General features: G+C 43.9%; 1 protein-coding gene across 1 annotated transcript in view; it reads right to left on the reverse strand.

Moving 5' to 3' along the window:
* The window catches only part of BTAF1 (B-TFIID TATA-box binding protein associated factor 1), a 3,603,226-nt gene that overhangs the window by 1,440,708 nt on the left and 2,143,987 nt on the right, over nt 1-18,531 (reverse strand). Inside the window, exon 23 of the mRNA XM_044055641.1 lies at nt 7,051-7,477. Within this exon, the coding sequence (XP_043911576.1) occupies nt 7,051-7,477 (427 nt within the window). The remainder of the gene's footprint in view (nt 1-7,050; nt 7,478-18,531) is intronic.

Below are 18,531 nucleotides of genomic sequence, written 5' to 3' on the forward strand. Positions count from 1 at the left end.
TTCAAACTGTATAAGGTTCAAGACAAAACTAAGGCAAAATCAGTAATATTCTACAACCCTCTAGAGGTGAGATGTATGTCAATGCAACACTTCTAAAATTAACAAACCAAAAAAAGTGTCAATGTCTGTAATCAATGCTCTGTGACTTACCAGAAAATCAAAATCTGAATGAGAAACATAGCAACTACTGCCCTGTTTTGACTGATAAAAAGACTAACAGTCCCATACATTCTAAGTGTTTAGAGCAGAATCTAGAAACTGGGCCAGACTAAGAAGGCTCATTGGTGTCCATCAGGTGAAACACACAGGAACCAACTGAGGCTAGGAAAAGACACTATGGTTGAGCCACCAAAGTGTCATAACTGGGTGCATCAGCAATACAAAAGAAAAATCCCTCCCGACATACTATTAGAAAGTGTGCAGAGACTAGAAATTGAATTTCCCGCTGTCAGTATGCAATATTACACAGTCTCCATTTTAGTGGTTTCTCAGACAGAAGATGCAGCAGAACTTCAGATAATTTTATCATTCACCTTGGTGAAGTCCCGCAATGTAAACAGTGTATCCAAGAAGACAAAAACGGTACTTGCGTATTATTGCAACCAGATTTTCGCTGTTGCAAAATGGCCATACTTTAATAGGAATGACTGCATGAAACACTGTAAGGTGTGATTCATACTCCGTTTTGCATTAGCAAAAGTATGAATTAGCTGCAGGAGCAGAAAAAATGCCAAAAATCCTTGGTGTTTTGCGTGCATTACAGATGCACACATGAACTGTCAGGGATGCCGCCTTAGTGATGAATGCAATGTTTTGTGCGTGAGGAACGAATCCTTCACAGAAGAACACAGACACAGGAATTAACTGTTTGGCAAAGTAATAGTTTATCAGAAATGTGTCAACATTCTTGAAAACAAACACTGCCATAAGAAACTGCCATAACTAATGATTTTAAAAAGTGAGGGTGGATTCTGTAGACAGTAGCTTGTGGGTTCCTCTCTCAAGGAAGAAGTTGGCACTTCAGATTTTGTACTGTTTTGCTATGGTGGCATGTTCAGGAAAATGAAATACTACTGAAGTGATTTGTGTCACCACCGTAACAATCTTCATTGCTCATTACATGGTTGTGTCTTTCTATGTGGTTTGGCATTTTTCAGCAATTGCAAAATAATGTGTTTTACGAGTCACAGGACAAAAATTACACAGTTGTGATTACCAAATGAATGTATGACCATCACTTGACAGCATTTGCTGGCACAAAGAATGAACGTTCAACGGGCAGACTTGCAGGAAGGGACATGATGCCAGTAAACACCATTAAGAAAGAACAACAGTATGTTTTCCACATTGTAGTGATAGCAGTCTGGAAAATAAGCTGTACTGGTAAAGAAAACACACTATTACATTTTAACAACATTAACGAACATTTGTCATGATCGGGAACCAACCACTATTACCGCAAAAATCTGGTTGCGATAATACGCAAGTACTGACAAAACAAAGGGGTTGATTAGACTGTGGTCAACAGTTTAACTGGCAAAGTGTTGAATCCAAAAGCTTCTAATAGTATGATAAAGAATAAGGAAGTTATCTAAAACACTGATAAATTAGATACACAAGATAAAAGAAAAATGAAGGCATTCTACATGGAGACAAATGTCTTCAGTGTTGGGTATATGTCAGTAATGGATAAACTGGAAACATGCTAAATAAGTTCAGACACCTACCACTGTAAATTCCATGAGGCTAAATAAACCAAAAAGTACAGATGTGTAGACTTACCATAAATGTAGATGTTTCAAGTGTATTCACTGTTGCAGTCACCACCTGTGGGTTATCCCTGCTGCGGTAGCCCTCAGCCGGCCCGAATACCAGAGTCATTGTTTTTCTGCTTCAGCTGCTGTTACTTGCTGTTTGACATCAGGTCATCAGGGCTATAAAGGAAGGCTTCCAACACCATTACATCAGTTTTTCTTGCCGTAACCAGTCAGAGGCCCAAGTAAATATGGTAAAGTGGTCCTGGTGGCTAAAAGCCACCGTTGGAAACTAATGTCTCCCTAAAGAAAGAAGATACAAGGGGGAAGGAGGGTGGGAAACCAACAGTGAATACACTCGAACATCTACATTTATGTTAAGTGTACATAACTGTACTATGTTCTTCGTGTTTCACAGTTGCAGTAATCACCTGTGGGAGGATTCCCAAAGTTGAGGAGAGGGGTGGTAGGATTGGTTAGACACCTAGCAATGGGTCAGCATGACCTGCAGAACTGCAGAGGCAAACCCTGCCCTGGCCTTAAAGAATAGAGGTATGTGGTGAAGCTTGGTAACGGTATGGACAAAAAGTCCAAGTGGCAGTTTCCAGGATGTTCCTGGTGGGAACTCCTCTGAGGAATGCTGAGGAAGTGTAGGCTGCCCTAGTGGAAGGTTTCCCCTGCAAAGTATAGCAGAAATGGGTACAGTCTGAGATCCAATGGTAAAAGGAGAGTCTGGAAATGGGCAACCCCCCCTGCCCCTGGGGCAAAGCTGACAAGGAGGTGATCTGATTTCCTGATGGATGTAGAATGTTCCAGATAGTATCTGAGCTGTTTGTGCATGTCTAGTGAGTGCAGAATTATTTTCCCCTAGTTTTGAGGGTTAGGAAAGAAGGGGGGGGTAGAGCTATGGCCTAGCAGATAGCTACATTAGATACCACCCTGGGTACAAAGAAGGAATTAGTCCTGAGGGAGACCCTGTCTGCATGAAGATGATGAAGGGGTCAATGGACATCAGTGCCTGAAGATGAGAAACCCTTCTAGCTGGGGCTATAGTTAGGAGAAAAGCCATCTTTAAGGAGAGGTATCTAAGTTCTGCTGAGGCAGCAGGTTCAAAGGGGGGGTAGAGTTTTTTTTCCCCAAAACATAATTCAGGTCCCAGGCTGGAGTGGGAGGCCTTCTGGGAGGTCTGATATTAGAAGACCCTCCCTCTGAGGCATTTTAATCAAAAGGTGGGATAACAGGGACTGCTCTGTATCAAAATGAGCTGAAATGGTTGAGGCGTGGATTTAAATAGAGGAGAAGGTGAGGCCAGTATTAAGTAGCTCCGCTAGGTAGTCCAGGATGAGGGATGGAAGGTGGTGTGGTATTTTTCCCTCTGGACTAGGCTCCAGGAGCAGAATCTTTTCCATTTTCCTGCGTAAGATTTTCTGGTGCTGGGCCATCTGGCCTCTGTGATAATGTGCAAGGTATGTTTGCTTAACAGGGTCCCCTAGTTTGCCTTTTGAGTATTTGCCAAGCTGACAGAGAGTCTGCGAGTCTGGGTGCAGCATCCCCCCCCCGAGTTAAGAGGTCTAAGATTAGGAGAAAACAGGCTGGGAGGCTGTAAGGTCAGGCTACTCAGTAAGGGGTACCAACGTTGTCTGGGCAATCTGGAGCAATGAGGATGGCCTTTTCTCTCATCCCTCAATCTGAATAGTACCTTGGGGACAAGAGGGAATGAGTACACAAACAGTGTGTTCCAGGGGAAGGTGAAGGCATCCACCTTCCATGCTAGCTGATGATACCCCCTGGTACAGAATCTTTTCCGCTGCTGGTTGGGATGCAAAGCAAAAAGATCCAGCTCTTGAGATCCCCACTCTCGGGTGATCTGTGAAAGAATTTTTCTGTATAGCTGCCGCTCGAAGGGTCCAGGCAGTTTCTGCTTAAGTGGTCTGGCAGGATGTGGTTGATCCCAGGTGGGTATTGGCTATCAGGTGTAGTTCCATGGAAGAAGCTGCCAGCCCAAAGTTCATGGCTAGCCTGCACAGAGGGTAAGATAGAGTCTCTCCCTGTTAGTTGGTGTACCCCATTACTGTGGTGTTGTCTGTTTTTATTAGGAGAACCCCCGGCTTGAGATGGGGTTTGAAAAATGTCAAAGCCTTATGTACTGCAATCATTTTCTTCTGGTAGACGTGTAAGGGGAGGTGGAGGGCATTCCAAAGACCTTGGTTGCACCTGCCTTCTAGGTGAGTGCCCCAAGCTAAGTCCGAGGCATCGGTGGCAGTGGTCTGCCCAGTTGGGCAGAGATTGAAGGAAAGACCCTAGTGCTGGGCAGGAGCCCCTGCCAATCAGAGAAACTCAGCCCCTATACAGGGGATCAGCTGTTTAGAGGTCCCTGGAGGTAGAGAGTGCGGACTCCACAGGTTCTTTAGGTACCACTGAAGTTTTCTCATGTGAGGTCTGGCCAGAGAAATTAGAAGGATGCAAGATGCCATGTACCTCAAGGCTTACAGGAACTTCCTCGCTGTGCGACGATGTCTGGAAGCCAGCTGGGTGAGAAAGAGCTGCAGGAATCTCTGCTTTTTTGGGGATAGGATGGCCATTTGGGTTGCTGTGTGCAGCAGTGTTCCCAAGAAAATGGTCTTCCTGAAGGGTGTTTTGTCCGGATTTCTTATAGTAAGATGGTTTACCCTGAGGGGGTTAGAAGGGCTTTGACAAAGTGGGGGTGGAGCTATTCTTTGCCATCTGCCTGAATGAGGCAGTTGTCCAGATAAGGGTAAATTGGTATGTTTTACTGTCCGCCAAAGGCTATGGCCGGGGCACTAACCATGCATTTCTGGTCAGCCTAGGCAGCAACTGCTGCCAAGATAGCATTTTGAATTTGGTGACCGCCAGAAAGATGTTCTGAATGGACAGATCCAGGGAAAGGCATCAAGCCCCCTCTATCCTAGGGGCAAGGATTAGTGTGGAATAAGAGCCTTTGCTTGATGGATCTGAGGGGACCAGTTCCACTGCCCCTAGGGATAAGTAAGCTTGGACAAGTTCCAGTGCCTCTGCTCAGTGATATTGAGGTAAGGGTACCCACTTAGAATTGGGAGTTAGTAGAAAGAAAATTCATATCCCTGAAAAAAGATATTTAAGACCCAATGGTTCTTGGTAGTTGGTGAGTGAAAGGAGTGCAGAAGGGGGAGAGGGAGTCCTTGAGGGATTTTTACCCTAGGGATGGCTTAGAACTCCCTGCCTTTGGAGTGGAAGTGGTCCACTGTTTGGTTCTCTGCTGACCCTGGGATAGGAGTCTGGGTGTGGTCTGTCCCTGCAGGGCTTACCTTGCCCCTGTCTGCTAGGTGCAGGAAAGGACCAGTATTTAGAGGGAAAATTCCTGCTGAACCTAGGAGGTTGTATCTGAAGGAAATATTTTACTGTTTGCATAGATTTTGCTTTGTCTTTCATCTTTTTAAGCATCTCTTCTGCTTTTACTCCAAACAATCGGTCTTTATCCAAAGGTGCATCAAGTAATTTAGATTTGACATGATCAGGCAGAGGATTGTTCCTTCAAACATGCATGTCTCCTAATAACAGATCCTGACACTGCTGCCCTGCTTGCAGCTTCTAGGATGTCATATCCACAGTGTAGTTTTTAGCCACTTGACAAGTAGAGTGCAGTAAATCTGCTAACTCTCTTGAATTGGCACGATCAGGAAATGTAGAAATCTTTTGTTTTAATAGTTCCAAAATGTGCTATTGAAATTTTAACAAGGGGTACTGACAGTTGAATGCTCTGACAGCTAAGGTTGCAGAGGTGTAAACTTTTTTTACCCCATCTGTCCAGAGCTCTGGAATCCTTGTCAGAAGGAATAGGGTTCTTTTTTAGAACTAGCCTTAGCTCCTTTAGGTCCCTGTGTAATGACCTCCAGGTCAGCAGCAGGTTTTCTGTACAGGTGTTTGTGAGAATCCGGTACTCTAATATCTGTCACTTTTTCTGGGAGCAGGTGGGAGGGCATCACGAGTTAAACTTGATTCAAGAAAGACATCATCAACCACCTCTAAGATAGGAGGGATGGACAAGGCTCTGTGTTGGGGCAGCTCTAGAAACTCAGCCTTTTCTTAGACTGAGGGAAGTCCTGGGATTCCCATTGGAAATGTTCCTGAAGGTGTGAAGGGCTTCCCCAAAGGATGGATCTTCTGGTGGGAAGGCACAAAGAATGGATTCCGCTGCATCTGAATACTCATAAGCAGTCAGAGGTGGTAGTTCCTCTTCAAAAACTGAATAATCAGACTCTTCAGAATATTGTTCTGTCAGTATTTCAGGAGAAAGGTCTCTTTTCCTTTTAGAAGTTGTGGCCTGACTACACCTGATAAGGGTGATAACATCCCCCACCATTTTAAGCATTTGAACTTGGGCTGGTGGAGCAGGAGTAAAATGGTGGCTATAGGTCGTTTTCCTAGGAGTGGCCTTGCCTGTGTCGCGGCTCCGGACCCAACCGAGGCAGAGACAACTAAAGGCTCGGAAGATGAAGATTATGTCTGCGGCAAACTGGATGCCGAAAAGGTCTCAGTAGAGGCCTGCAAAGATATCAAATCGGGCATCAGGGGCTGCGAAGGCACCTCACTGAATTCCGGAGAACTGACTACCTGCTTCGCTGTAGAGTCGTCGGAAGGCTTAGCCTTGAGTGGTCTGCCTCTATCCTTACATTTTTTTGAAATGTTTACAAATTGCTTGCTGATGGACACCATTTTGGCTACAATATGACCTCTACGATGGAAGGTTCTCCCGTTAAAGAGGGCACAGAACCGGCAATGGGGGATGTTGTGGTCTGGGCCTAAACAAGTGACGCAGTATGCATGGAAATCTCTGTGTAGTATTTGCTTTCCACAAGCGAGACTATTGTTAACTTTTTCTGACATCAGTTAGTGCAAGAAAAAAGGATCCCCAACGGGGTACTTAGCTTTAGACGTTTGCAGCTGAAATTCAAACTCTGGTAGCGTCCGACCAGCACACTTGCAAACTGCTTCTGCTATGGGCTCCTCTGCAAGAAAGACTGATGTAATGGCGTCTGCTGCCTTTCTTTATAGCACTGACGACCTGATGTCAGACAGCAAGTGACAGCAGCCAATGCAGAAAAACATTGACTCTGGTATTCAGGCTGGCCGTGGGCTACCGCAGCAGGAATAACCCACAGGCGATGACTGCAACAGTGAAACATTAAGAACATCAAGTCTTTCAAAATAACATTAGACATACATATTTGTATAACTCTGCACAAGAGAGACAAAGTCAGTCTGCATTGAATTACACTTGTGATGAGGTATAAATTACCTTTGCTGTTTTCTTGAACATTTCCAGATGGTACAGGACATGCTGCCAAAGGAGTGAGCTGCTGATCCACACAAAGTGAGGTACAAAGATTTTTAACAATTTTGGAATTAGGACACGGATTTCTTGAGGTACACTGTTGAAGTAACTTGGCTATGCATGAAGCAACGTAGTTTTGCAGCAATGTATTCTCCTCTCTTTTAGCAGCATCCATTAAAGGTTTTATAACTGGATTTAGTTTTTCTGGAAGAAACTGCAGATTTACTATGGCACAGGCAGCAAATGTGTGTACTCTAAGATGGAGGACCTGCCACTCTTGATTAGTTTCTGTGACAGTCATCTGCACTTGCTGTCTTTTACTTTCCAGCTGTTGGAGAACCTTTGAACTCAGGTTGCTTGTTGATGTAGCTTCACTGTAAACAACAGTAACCTAGTAGAAAGAATGAATTATATTACAAAATTAAGGCACTAATTAAAAATCAGTGTATCAAACAATTACTGATTACCACCTGGAACAAGAGATTCTGACAGCAGATCTGGACTGCCAAACCTTCCTCTCATCCCTAGTTAAATTACCTACTGGATAAATATTGTTTTCTAAATGCCCCATGCCTATTCCGTTTATACTTAAAGCAGAACTGTTTTGAAGTGATTACCTCTTCAAGTCTGTTCCACAAACCCTTCTGTGAATTATGTCCAGATACGAACCTTAGACATCTAAAATATATCCTCAAACTGTGCCTTCTTGTTCTTGTAGATCTTTCTCTGACATGTAACACAACATACCTCTCAACCTCAGAGCATTAAAAAATCATAGCACTGGTCTTTACAAATCATAGCAGTGCCAGAAAGAGGAACATTTTCTTATTTTGCACACTAGAACATCTTTATACACTAGACTCTATATAGTTAGTGGCTGTGAATCTTTGTACAGGCTTAGTTTACATAGTTAATAAAGTACGTCACTGTAAACAGGTCTGACTTTATGAGGAACACCATATATCACGTACGATGTAAACATTCTGACCTGGGAAATTTTCTAGAGAGAACTGCACATTCCTGCTACCTGCCCCCTTTCCTTAAAAAAAAAAAACTCTTCTAGTCTGTTATTTTGCTCTGATGCAGACAGTGCGCACATTTTGCTATCCTCCAAAGCTGATCTATCTTATCACTGACCTTATGAAATGGTATTCAGTACTCCACTTAATACCTTAGATGTGTTTTTTGAACAACTTTTATAGAGGGAGGGATAAAACTTGCTGGTGATGCTTCCTCCTTTGCATCACAGTAATGGACCACCCCTCCTTTCAGCTCATATACTGCTTACTTACCTCTGTGCCTTTAGATTTTATTCTAACCCTTTTCTTGTTTCTATTTCTGTACCCGACTTGAAATGAACATCCCTTTAATTTTATTTTATTTATTGATATTTGATTAACAAAGTCCAACTAGGTAGAAGCCAGAAGCCCACTTTCAGCAGAGGCCTGGTAAGAAACGCTCCAAATTATTACAAAACATTTTAAGAACAATAATTTTACAATCTTCACAAATAAAACAAAAACATCTGCAGTTCAAATAATTGTAACAACTTAGACAATGTAAAAACATTGTCATATACCTTGTATCCAATCATTTAACATTTAGAGAAATTTTAGACTGTTTGTAGAGAAATTAAAGGCAAGTCAGTTTAATACAAACAGGAACTGCAATAACTAAGGGAAAAACAGGCTTACGACATATTTAGAGAGAAAGTCATGGAAGAGAATTATACAGCAGTAAAGAAGCAAGTAAAGGTTTGGAAGGGTGGCCTAATGGTTAAGGTGTTTGCCTTACAAACACAAGGTGCAGGGTTTGAGTCTCACAAGGGATAATTGGCTAGGCTTAAAATGACTTGCAAGGGCAGTTAGCTTAGTACTAATCTATGAACCTAAAAGAAAGGGGCGTAAGGAGGTATAAGGAATGAGTAAGTTCTTGTTCACATTTCAGGATATAGTTTACCCTGGTTTTCAGCAATAACAAAGCCAGATTTTAGCTAGGAAGTTTTTCAGAGTTGGTCTGAAAGATGGGAGCAGACTTGATGGATTCAGGTAAGGAGTTCCAGGCCTTAGCAACCTTGTAAGGAGTACAAGCCAATGCCCAGCAGATTTGCTAAATTTGTAGACAGACAAAAGAGTTTCTGATCACTGGATTGCAATTACCGACTGAGAACACAGCTGGTTGGGTAGAATGATTTTTAGTGCTTGACAGGCACATGGATGCTGGATAATTTTATAGGTGATAAGAAGCTGTGTATATGTTAGCTGATGTGGCAGTTATAACCAATTTAGGCTTACTACTACTAAACAGTGGTGGGTTCTAAAAGGGGTATGTGCTGCAAATTAACAACTTTGTTAATTTTGTTTAAAATTGTGTTTCAAAGACATGTGTCTGGAGCATTTTTCCCTGGGCCGCCACTGAAAATTGGCTTAGTTCCAAGTCAGACTTTCCAGGTAAACAAATGTTAAATAAATAAAAATAAAAAAATAAAAACTTTGTTATAGCATTGTTCGAGTTTTAATTTTTGTGAAACCTGGAGGTTAGTAAGGATGTGACTGCCATAATGAAGAAAGGGGATGAGATGAGTAGTGGCAAGTGTAGTTTTAGTTGCTTCAGTGAGAAAGTTTGACTTTGTAAAGCATCCCTAGTTTTTGATGAGTTTTTCTTAATGGAATTTTGCAGGTCGAAAGTAAGATTATCCACCATCACCCCTAAAAGTTTGCTATGAGAAGTGACTTTAATGGCTGTATTATCGAGAGAGATGACTTTAAATTTGTTTTTTCATGACAGAGGGATTTAGGGGAAAACAGCAGAAGTCCGGTCTTTTTTGGGTTGAACATGACTTGTGCTATGAAGCCATGTTTCAGTGGCTGTTAAAATTTCCTGAGTAATTTTTTGGAGGTGCATCATGTCAGATGTGTAAACGAAAGTAGAATCATCTGTGTGTTGTATTAGGGTGGCCTGTTGTGTGGAAGTAGTGCGCGTTGGTGAAAATGTTAAAGAGGAGGGACCAAGGATAGAGCCTTGTGGTACACCAGTGATGACTGGGAGGCAAGGAGAGTGGAGTGCCATTTTACTGACTGACACCTACTGGACATGTAGCTTTTGAACCACAGCAGTTTGGACTGACAGAGACCTAGTCAGGACATTTGAAGAAGAAATTTAGTGTGACAAACTGTGTTGAAGGCTTTAGACAAATCTAGAAATAAGACAGACCAGTTTAGCCTTACCTCTAGCTTTGACAGTATCTATATAGGTTAGAAGGGCACTGTAGTACTAAGAGAAGGATGGAAGCCATGTTATGTAGGGGTAAGAAATCTTCCTGCTGGAGATAGTTTAGCAATTGTTTTTGAATACATTTTTCAAGTATTTTGGCAAGTGGAGAGAAGATTGCTACAGATCTAAAGTCATTAATAACTGTTGAATTCCCTCCTTTGTGCAGAGGGATAATGTGAGACTCCGTCCAGAAAGAAGGAATGTGGGATTCCTGGATTAACCTAGTTATAAGGATTTTGACAGGATAGGCAATGCTATTAGCTATTTTTAGGCACGCACTTGTAAGGTAATCACCTAAAGAGGAGAACAGTAAGTTTAAGAGCACTTTAATATAGGATGTGGGCACAGGTTTGAAGGTGAAAGTGGAAGTGGTAATATGTGGCTGCTGAGATTAACTGTTGAGGAATCTTTGGTTAGAGATGCTATACTACCAATAAAATAGAGAGTTGAACTGTACTGCAGTTTCAAACGGTGAGTTATCAGGACATGGGTTTAGGTTTAATTGTTGGCTGGGGTGTTTCATTTCTTCAATGGATGTCCAAAATTTTTTCAGGTAATGTTTAGCATTATTCTAAAAGTTAGTATAATTTTTATCATTTTATTTGCTTTACAGTATGTCTGCAAAGCATTCTGAAGTTTTCAAGATAATGAGGCGTTTTATATTTTTGCCATTCTTTCCATGCATTTTCTCTATCCTGCATTACCATTCTACTCTTTTTGGAAAGCCAAATTGTATTACACATTATTCTGTTAATTTTACTTAGTTTCATTATCACTCTGTCGAGTTTTCCACTCTTTTCTGTACAAGATCTATTTCTGTTCAGAATGCTGCACTTGACTGACCTGATACTACAGTTAAGCTAATAGTGAACCACACAACTTTTACTGTAGTGTTTTATCACAAAGCATTTTACAACAAACATGGAAAAGGTTCAAAAACATAGCTAAAGTATGATCTCAAAAAATGCTTGTGTGTGTGGCTTACTATTAATATGTTGAACGGCAAAATTTCCGTTCGACGTATCAAAAACAAACCTTGAATGTCAAAATACAGAACAAGTCACAATGTCGAATAAGCTGAATGAATTCAGCAGATTCGACTGTTTCCGAACACATCACGTGTAGCCCATATAGGAGCTCATGTAAAGTAAATAGAAGTTATGTTCTTACCATAACGTTCCATGTTAGTTGTCTTCTTCTCGCCTTCTTCTTGCTGGATGGGTTCGGAGCCGACCTCGGCTCCGACTCGGCCACTCTAAAAGCTCGAGAGTTGGTTCCACCGGCTCGAGGCTCCCCTTATATCCCACAATGCTAGGTGAGAGTTACCTCAGATCTCGTTTGTAAGCAAACCCCAGCTTATAATAGTAACAGTATAACTGTAAAACAGAATCCACCTCTAACCACAGGAAGAAAGAAGGGTGACCTAAATCCTGAACCAGAAAATATGCAAAATAGCATACGTCTAAGAAAGAGGTGGTAGAAAGAGAGGTCACAATCACAACTCCTCTAGGTCTGTCCAGGCCAGGGGGAAGGAGGGTGGGACGCAAGAAGAAGGCGAGAAGAAGACAACTAACATGGAACGTTATGGTAAGAACATAACTTCTATATGTTAAGTTGTCTATCTCGCCTTCATTCTTGCTGGATGGGACCGCGTCCCTAGCACCTTGTCCCGGGTGGCCTAACGGAACAGACTCCTGAGAACAGTGGAACCAAAGTTAGCTCTATGCCTAGAAGCTAAATCCAACTTATAATGAGAAATAAAAGTGTGAGGAGTAGCCCAAGTAGCCGCTGCACAAATGGTGTCAATAGGCAGTCTGTCTTGGAACGCTAAAGAAGTAGCCAAAGCTCTGGTGGAATGGGCTTTAGGTTTATTAGGCAATTTTTGTTGTCTAGTTTCATATACCAGGGAAATCAAAGATGTTAGCCATCTGGATAATGATACCTTTGAAACTGAAAGTCCCTTTCTGCTTTCCGCATAGGAGACAAACAGCTGATCAGATTTTCTGAATTGTTTTGTTCTATCCAAGTAGTACCTCAATTGACGATGAACATCCAGGCAGTGTAATTTTTGTTCAGACCTATTGGAATACTCTGGGAAAAAGACAGGGAGGTCAATGCTTTGGTTTAGATTTGATGTCGAGACCACCTTAGGCAAAAAGGACGGGTTAGTACGTAAGGATACTCTGTCCTTATGAAACAAAAGATAAGGAGGACGACAACTGAGTGCTTGAAGTTCTGAAACTCTTCTAGCTGATGTAATAGCTACCAGAAAGAGAGTTTTCCATGATAACAATTTCAAGGAACAGGAAGCTGCAGGTTCGAAGGGGAAAGAATCAAAGAAGCAAGAACTAAATTTAGGTCCCAAGGAGAAGGAGGATTTCTTATAGGAGGTCTGAGAAGAAAAACTCCTTTCAAAAAGGCTTTGCAGAGCTTGTGGGACATTAGGGCAGATTCAGAAATACCCACATGGAAGTTAGAAATAGCTGCCAATTGAACCTTAAGTGTAGATGGAGATGAACCTGCATGAAAGAGTTCAGCTAGAAAATCAAGGACTAGTTGGATGGAAGCAGTGAAAGGATCTATGTCCTTTCCTTGTGCCCAATATGAGAAGCGTTTCCACTTACTCAAATAAATCTTTCGAGTGGAAGATTTATGGGAAGCTATCAATATATCTCTAACAGAGTGAGATAATTGAGGAAGCCTGGCTACGGTTGGAACTGGAGGAACCAAGCAGTGAGGTTCAAAGAGGGAAGGGAGCGATGAAACTGACCCGACTGATGGATCAAAAGATCTGGAACTAGGTCCAGATTCCACGGTCGCTCCAAGAGAAAACGATGTAGAAAGGGGAACCACACTTGTCGAGGCCAGTAAGCAGCAATGAGGATCAATGAGGCCTTCTGAGCGATAGCTTTCTGTATTACTTGAGAGATCAGTGGGAAAGGAGGAAATGCATACAGAAGTCCCCGGGGCCAAACTTGAACTAGAGCGTCTCTGCTGGGTTGGCCTGGTAAAGGGAATAGAGTGAAATATTCTCTGCACTTGCTGTTTTGGGGAGTAGCAAAAAGATCGCAGCAAGGCTGGCCCCACTTGAGAAAAATTTCTCTCACTACAGAGTCTTTCAGAGACCACTCGTGAGGCATGAGAATAGCTCTGCTCAACTTGTCCGCAATGTGATTGGACTTCCCGGGGATGTGCGTTGCTATCAGAAAACGCTGAGAAGAAATCGCCCATTGCCACAGTCTGAGTGCTTCTCGACACAGGGGGTATGATCTGGTTCCGCCTTGTTTGTTGATGTACCACACTACAGACATATTGTCTGTCTGGATTGCAATTGTTCCCAATGGAAGAGAGTCTTGAAGGGCTTGCAACGCTAAAAGCACTGCTCTCATCTCCAGAACATTTATGTGCAAGTGGCATTCGTTTGGTTGCCATGTGCCCTGGACTGTCCTGCCCTGATAATGCCCCCCCCACCCGATCAGGGAGGTATCCGTTGTCAGTGTAGCAACCGGAGGAGGTGGAACAAAGGGTCTTCCCGACAGTAGCTGGGGGGAAGACATCCACCACATGAGATGCTTTTTGCACGCCTGCGTGATCACAATGGTGTGAGACATTGGAAGTTCCTGGTATGACCATTGAGTAAAAAGCATCCACTGAAGGATCTGCATGTGGTATCTGGCTAATGGAAGGAGAGGTATGGCCGCTGCCATGATTCCCAACACCTATAGAACTAACCTGGCTTTGATTCTGTTGTTGTTGAGAAGGAGTGATACCAATTTGTGAATGTCTGATATCCTTTGTTGTGTTAGCCTTGCAGACATGTTTATAGTATCTAGATTTGCGCCTATGTAGGTAATAGTACGACAAGGCGACAAAACAGACTTTTCGCAATTTATTGAAATACCCAGTTTTTGACAAACGCGAAAAGTATAATCTCTGGCCATCAGAAGGAGATGCTTGGTGGGAGCTGTGAGGAGCCAGTCGTCCAAATATGGAAACACTTGGAATCCTTGTCGTCTCAGGTGAGAAGCTACCACTGCCATGCATTTGGTAAACACCCGGGGGGCAGTGGTGAGACCAAAGGGCAGGGCCCTGAACTGAAAATGACTGGTTCCCAGCCTGAAGCGGAGGAATCTTCTGGAGCGTCTGTTCATTTTTATGTGATAGTACGCATCCCGAAGGTCTATAGAGCACATCCAGTTTCCTTTGTCCAAAAGGGGAAGGATGGATTGCAGCGTGACCATCCGAAATCTCGTTTTCTTGACTGATTTGTTCAAGACAATGAGATCCAAAATCGGTCTCCAGTCCCCTGTTTTCTTTGGAACTAAAAAGAACCTTGAGTAGATTCCGGATCCTTGTTGGTCTGCTGGCACTGGCTGAATTGCTCTTTTTGCAAGCAGTTTTGAAATTTCCAAAGCTGCTAGATCCCTTTGAGCGGGTGGAACATCTGGAAGGGATTTTTTTGACTGATTTGGAAAGCGAAGAAAGGGGATAGAATAGCCTTCGGAAATGATGGACTGTACCCATTTGTCTTGAGTCAGGGATAGCCAGGCTTCTGGGTACAGTGACAATCTTCCCCGACTGCCTCCGAAGATGGGCAGTCGGGCAACACCTCAGGGATGCTGAAAGGGCTTGTCAGGAAGGCTTCCCGATTGCCCTGGTTCTGTGGACCCCCTGCCCCTAGGGCGGCGTCTACCATTGTTATTCCCACCTCTGCCTTTGGTAGGAACGACTCTGTCGTCAGGCGAAGTCCCTTGAGATTGTTTACGGAACCACATCTTTCCACCCTTCTGGCCTTTGGGGTAAGGCCTGGAAGGAGTCGAAAAACGGACTCCGACGGCAGAAAGGGTCTTGCCATCAGTCTCGCACCTAGTCAGGGTTTCTTTCACTTGAGGACCAAAGAGAGATGATCCATCAAAAGGGGAATTCGTGAAAGACGTCTTGAAGGGGTCCGCAAAATTGCATAGCCGCATCCAGGCGTGCTTACGTAAGGCCACACCTGTCCCTGCGGCTCTGCTCGCTCCATCAGCCGCGTAAGAAAGGAGGCGCATGGAGGAGTTGGATATGGAATTAAGGGTAGCCAGCTGCGCGTTCATCTTGTCTTGGAAACCCGCAGCTGTAGGATCCTTTAACATTTCACTCGCTTCCTTGATCAAGTCCCTTTGAAGACAAGTGAAATGGCACAGGTAGTTCAGCGAACGCATGGTAAATGTCGCTGAGGAGAACATCCGCTTCCCGTACCTATCCATGGACCTAGATTCCTTGTTAGGTGGATGGACAGGTACTGAAGGATCAGCCAGTTCCTTCTTTGTGGCAGCAGCTACCACCATAGCATCCACAGAGACTCCTTTTGTTAAAAATTGCTTGTCTGCAGGAGCTGTGATGAACTTAGAGGGTCTCCTGGGAGTGGGGTCCACTGAATCAGGAGCCGTCCATGCCTTCTTAGCAACCACCTGCATGAGGGGGTCGAAGGGGGGGACACCCAGGAGGTGGAAGGACGAGAGCCAAACGCCTCAAGATACACAGATTCGTCCTCCGAAGGGTTGAGGGCTGGCCAATTTCCGCTCTGCTTCAGGATCTCCAGAATGTCTGCAAATGAGACATCTTCAGAAGGGGAACGGGGGGAACCCTCAGAATCATCCAAATCTGTGTCTGATGTGATGGACTCAGGTGAGTCAATGTGTTTCCTCTTACACTTCCTCTTCCGAGGGGGCTCTTCTGCCAAATCAGGAGAGGCCTCGGAAGAGGATGAAATCCCCACAGGGGCTCCTGAGGAGCTGGCTCTCTGCGGTCCGGGATGAGGGAGTGAGTCGACTTACCCTGAGGCAGCATAGAGGGAGGGGCGGACGGAGCCGACTGTGGAGTAGAGCCAGGCTCTAACACTCTCCGCATGACCTCGAATGCACCCCTGTCAGGCAGAGCCAGAGGTCCCCGCTCCGAGGAGCTAAGAACCCCCTCGGCACCGACAGTGATGGCTCCGAGGCCGATGTCGGAGCCGAACTCACCAGCGCCGAAGCCCCGAGAGGGAGAGGGGTCGGACAAGGGTCCGATGCCACTCACCCCGAGCCGACGAGGGAAGTCCGGCCGAGATTCCTCCAAAGAAGAAACGGAGCCGGACGGGCCGAAGACAATTGTATCGGCTCCGGCGTAATCACAGTCTCTGTTCCGACACGACCCGTCTCCGAACTCAAGAGAGTCGAAGGAGGAAAATGTTGATGGACCGGGGCAGGCATCGACTGATGAGTCGGGCTCTGAAGCATCTGGGCTAGTGCCTCGGACTTAAGTAGTCGACTCACTACCCTCTGAAGGTCATGATCCGACAGCCTCGATGACCTAGAGGAGTGAGACCTTTGGCTCCGTTCAGACAGCAGGGGAGATCCTGGAGCCGAATGAACGGAGCCAAGAGATGGTGACCTGGACCTCTTCCTAGTCGTCGGCTCCGAAGGTCTTGTCGGAGCCGACACGGGAACCTCAATAACCTCGGCTCCGGCCGGAGCCGAGGGAGCCACAGAAACTGTGGACTGAGACTTCTCGGCTCCAGCCGGAGCCGATAAAGGCAAAGGTTGAGCAACCTGGGGTCTCGGCTCAGAAGCCGGAGCCGAAGACCTCGATGCCTTAGAGGGCTTCCCTGTTGACACAGACAGGGAATCCTCTGGCTTCAATAAGCCTCTAAGAATTAATTTGTTTTTTCTTTCCTGCAGGACCCTGGGGCTGAAGCCATGGCACACAGCACAGGAGTCCTGCAGGTGCAAAGGCCCCAGACAATAGACACAAGAAGTGTGAGCGTCTGTCAGAGACATTTTCTGACAGCACGCATCACACTTCTTGAATCCGGAGACCTTTGCTTCTTTCGACATTTTGACTGACAGGTGTACACAAACACGCACACAAACACACAAGTTATACCCTGTCAGGAAACACAATAAAATTTGTAGTAATACTAGTATTTAAAACTAGAATAACTAGAATAAACTACAAAAAACACATAAAAAACACACACACTCCACTAGGGAAGGGAAGGCCTAAAGGCCCAATGGAAGAACCAAAGGTTCTTGGGGAAAAAATTTAGGGTCGGGAATAAAGTATTCTAACCTACACTAACTAAGAAAGAATATTAACTTAAAAAGGGGTTTTAAAGACTAATTTTCAAGAAAATTAGTAGTACTCACCAGGAACCGGTAGAAGCAACCAACCTCGAAGCTGTAGCGGCAAACGAGATCTGAGGTAACTCTCGCCTAGCATTGTGGGATATAAGGGGAGCCTCGAGCCGGTGGAACCAACTCTCGAGCTTTTAGAGTGGCCGAGTCGGAGCCGAGGTCGGCTCCGAACCCATCCAGCAAGAATGAAGGCGAGATAGACAACTTAACATACTCCTATACCTAACATCACGTTTTTGTAGGGGGAGCAGGCCCCCCTGCACCCCCCCCGTGGGAGGCTGCACCCCTCATACCCCCTAACTATACATTCCAACTCCGAGATCACACTACAGTGAAGAAATGGATGAATTTCTCTAACTGTGCTGTACCACAATCTCTGTACAGTTCTTCAAATTTATATTAGCGAATGCACAGTGCATTTGCTAATATAAACTTTCGAACAATGAGATGTTCAACCAGATGAAAATTCGAACATCTTGTATTTTGAATTTTTCATCTGCATGCATCTCAACTTGAGATTTTAATACTAAACGTATATATATATATATATATATATATATATATATATATATATATATATATATATATATATATATATACACACACACACAAAACAAACACTATTAACTCATTAAAGCCTAGGGACACCTCCAGGTGATTTTCTAATTACATTCTACTGATGCCACTAGGCCTCGCCTGTTCATATTTGAATTAATAATTCCAAAACAATACTACAGACGACATTGAAAGACATTGTTTTACAGCTTACATGGTGGACAGCAACTCCACTGATACTTGACATCTCATTTAGTACAACTAAAAATAAACTCCTGTTCATATGCTATTTATATTGTCATAATTTTCACACTTATCTAAACAACCAAGTAATAGACATAACTGCTTAGCCTCTTTTGAATGTTTACAGTTGCATGAACACAATGCTGCTGGCAGTATATGTACAGCTTCAGTGGTTGAACCCATGATATTGTAAGTTGTTTACACAATTAATACTTACTGT

Source organism: Protopterus annectens, chromosome 14.part0 (genome assembly GCF_019279795.1).
Source record: "Protopterus annectens isolate FY-2018-M chromosome 14.part0, PAN1.0, whole genome shotgun sequence".
Lineage (NCBI taxonomy): Eukaryota > Metazoa > Chordata > Ceratodontiformes > Protopteridae > Protopterus > Protopterus annectens.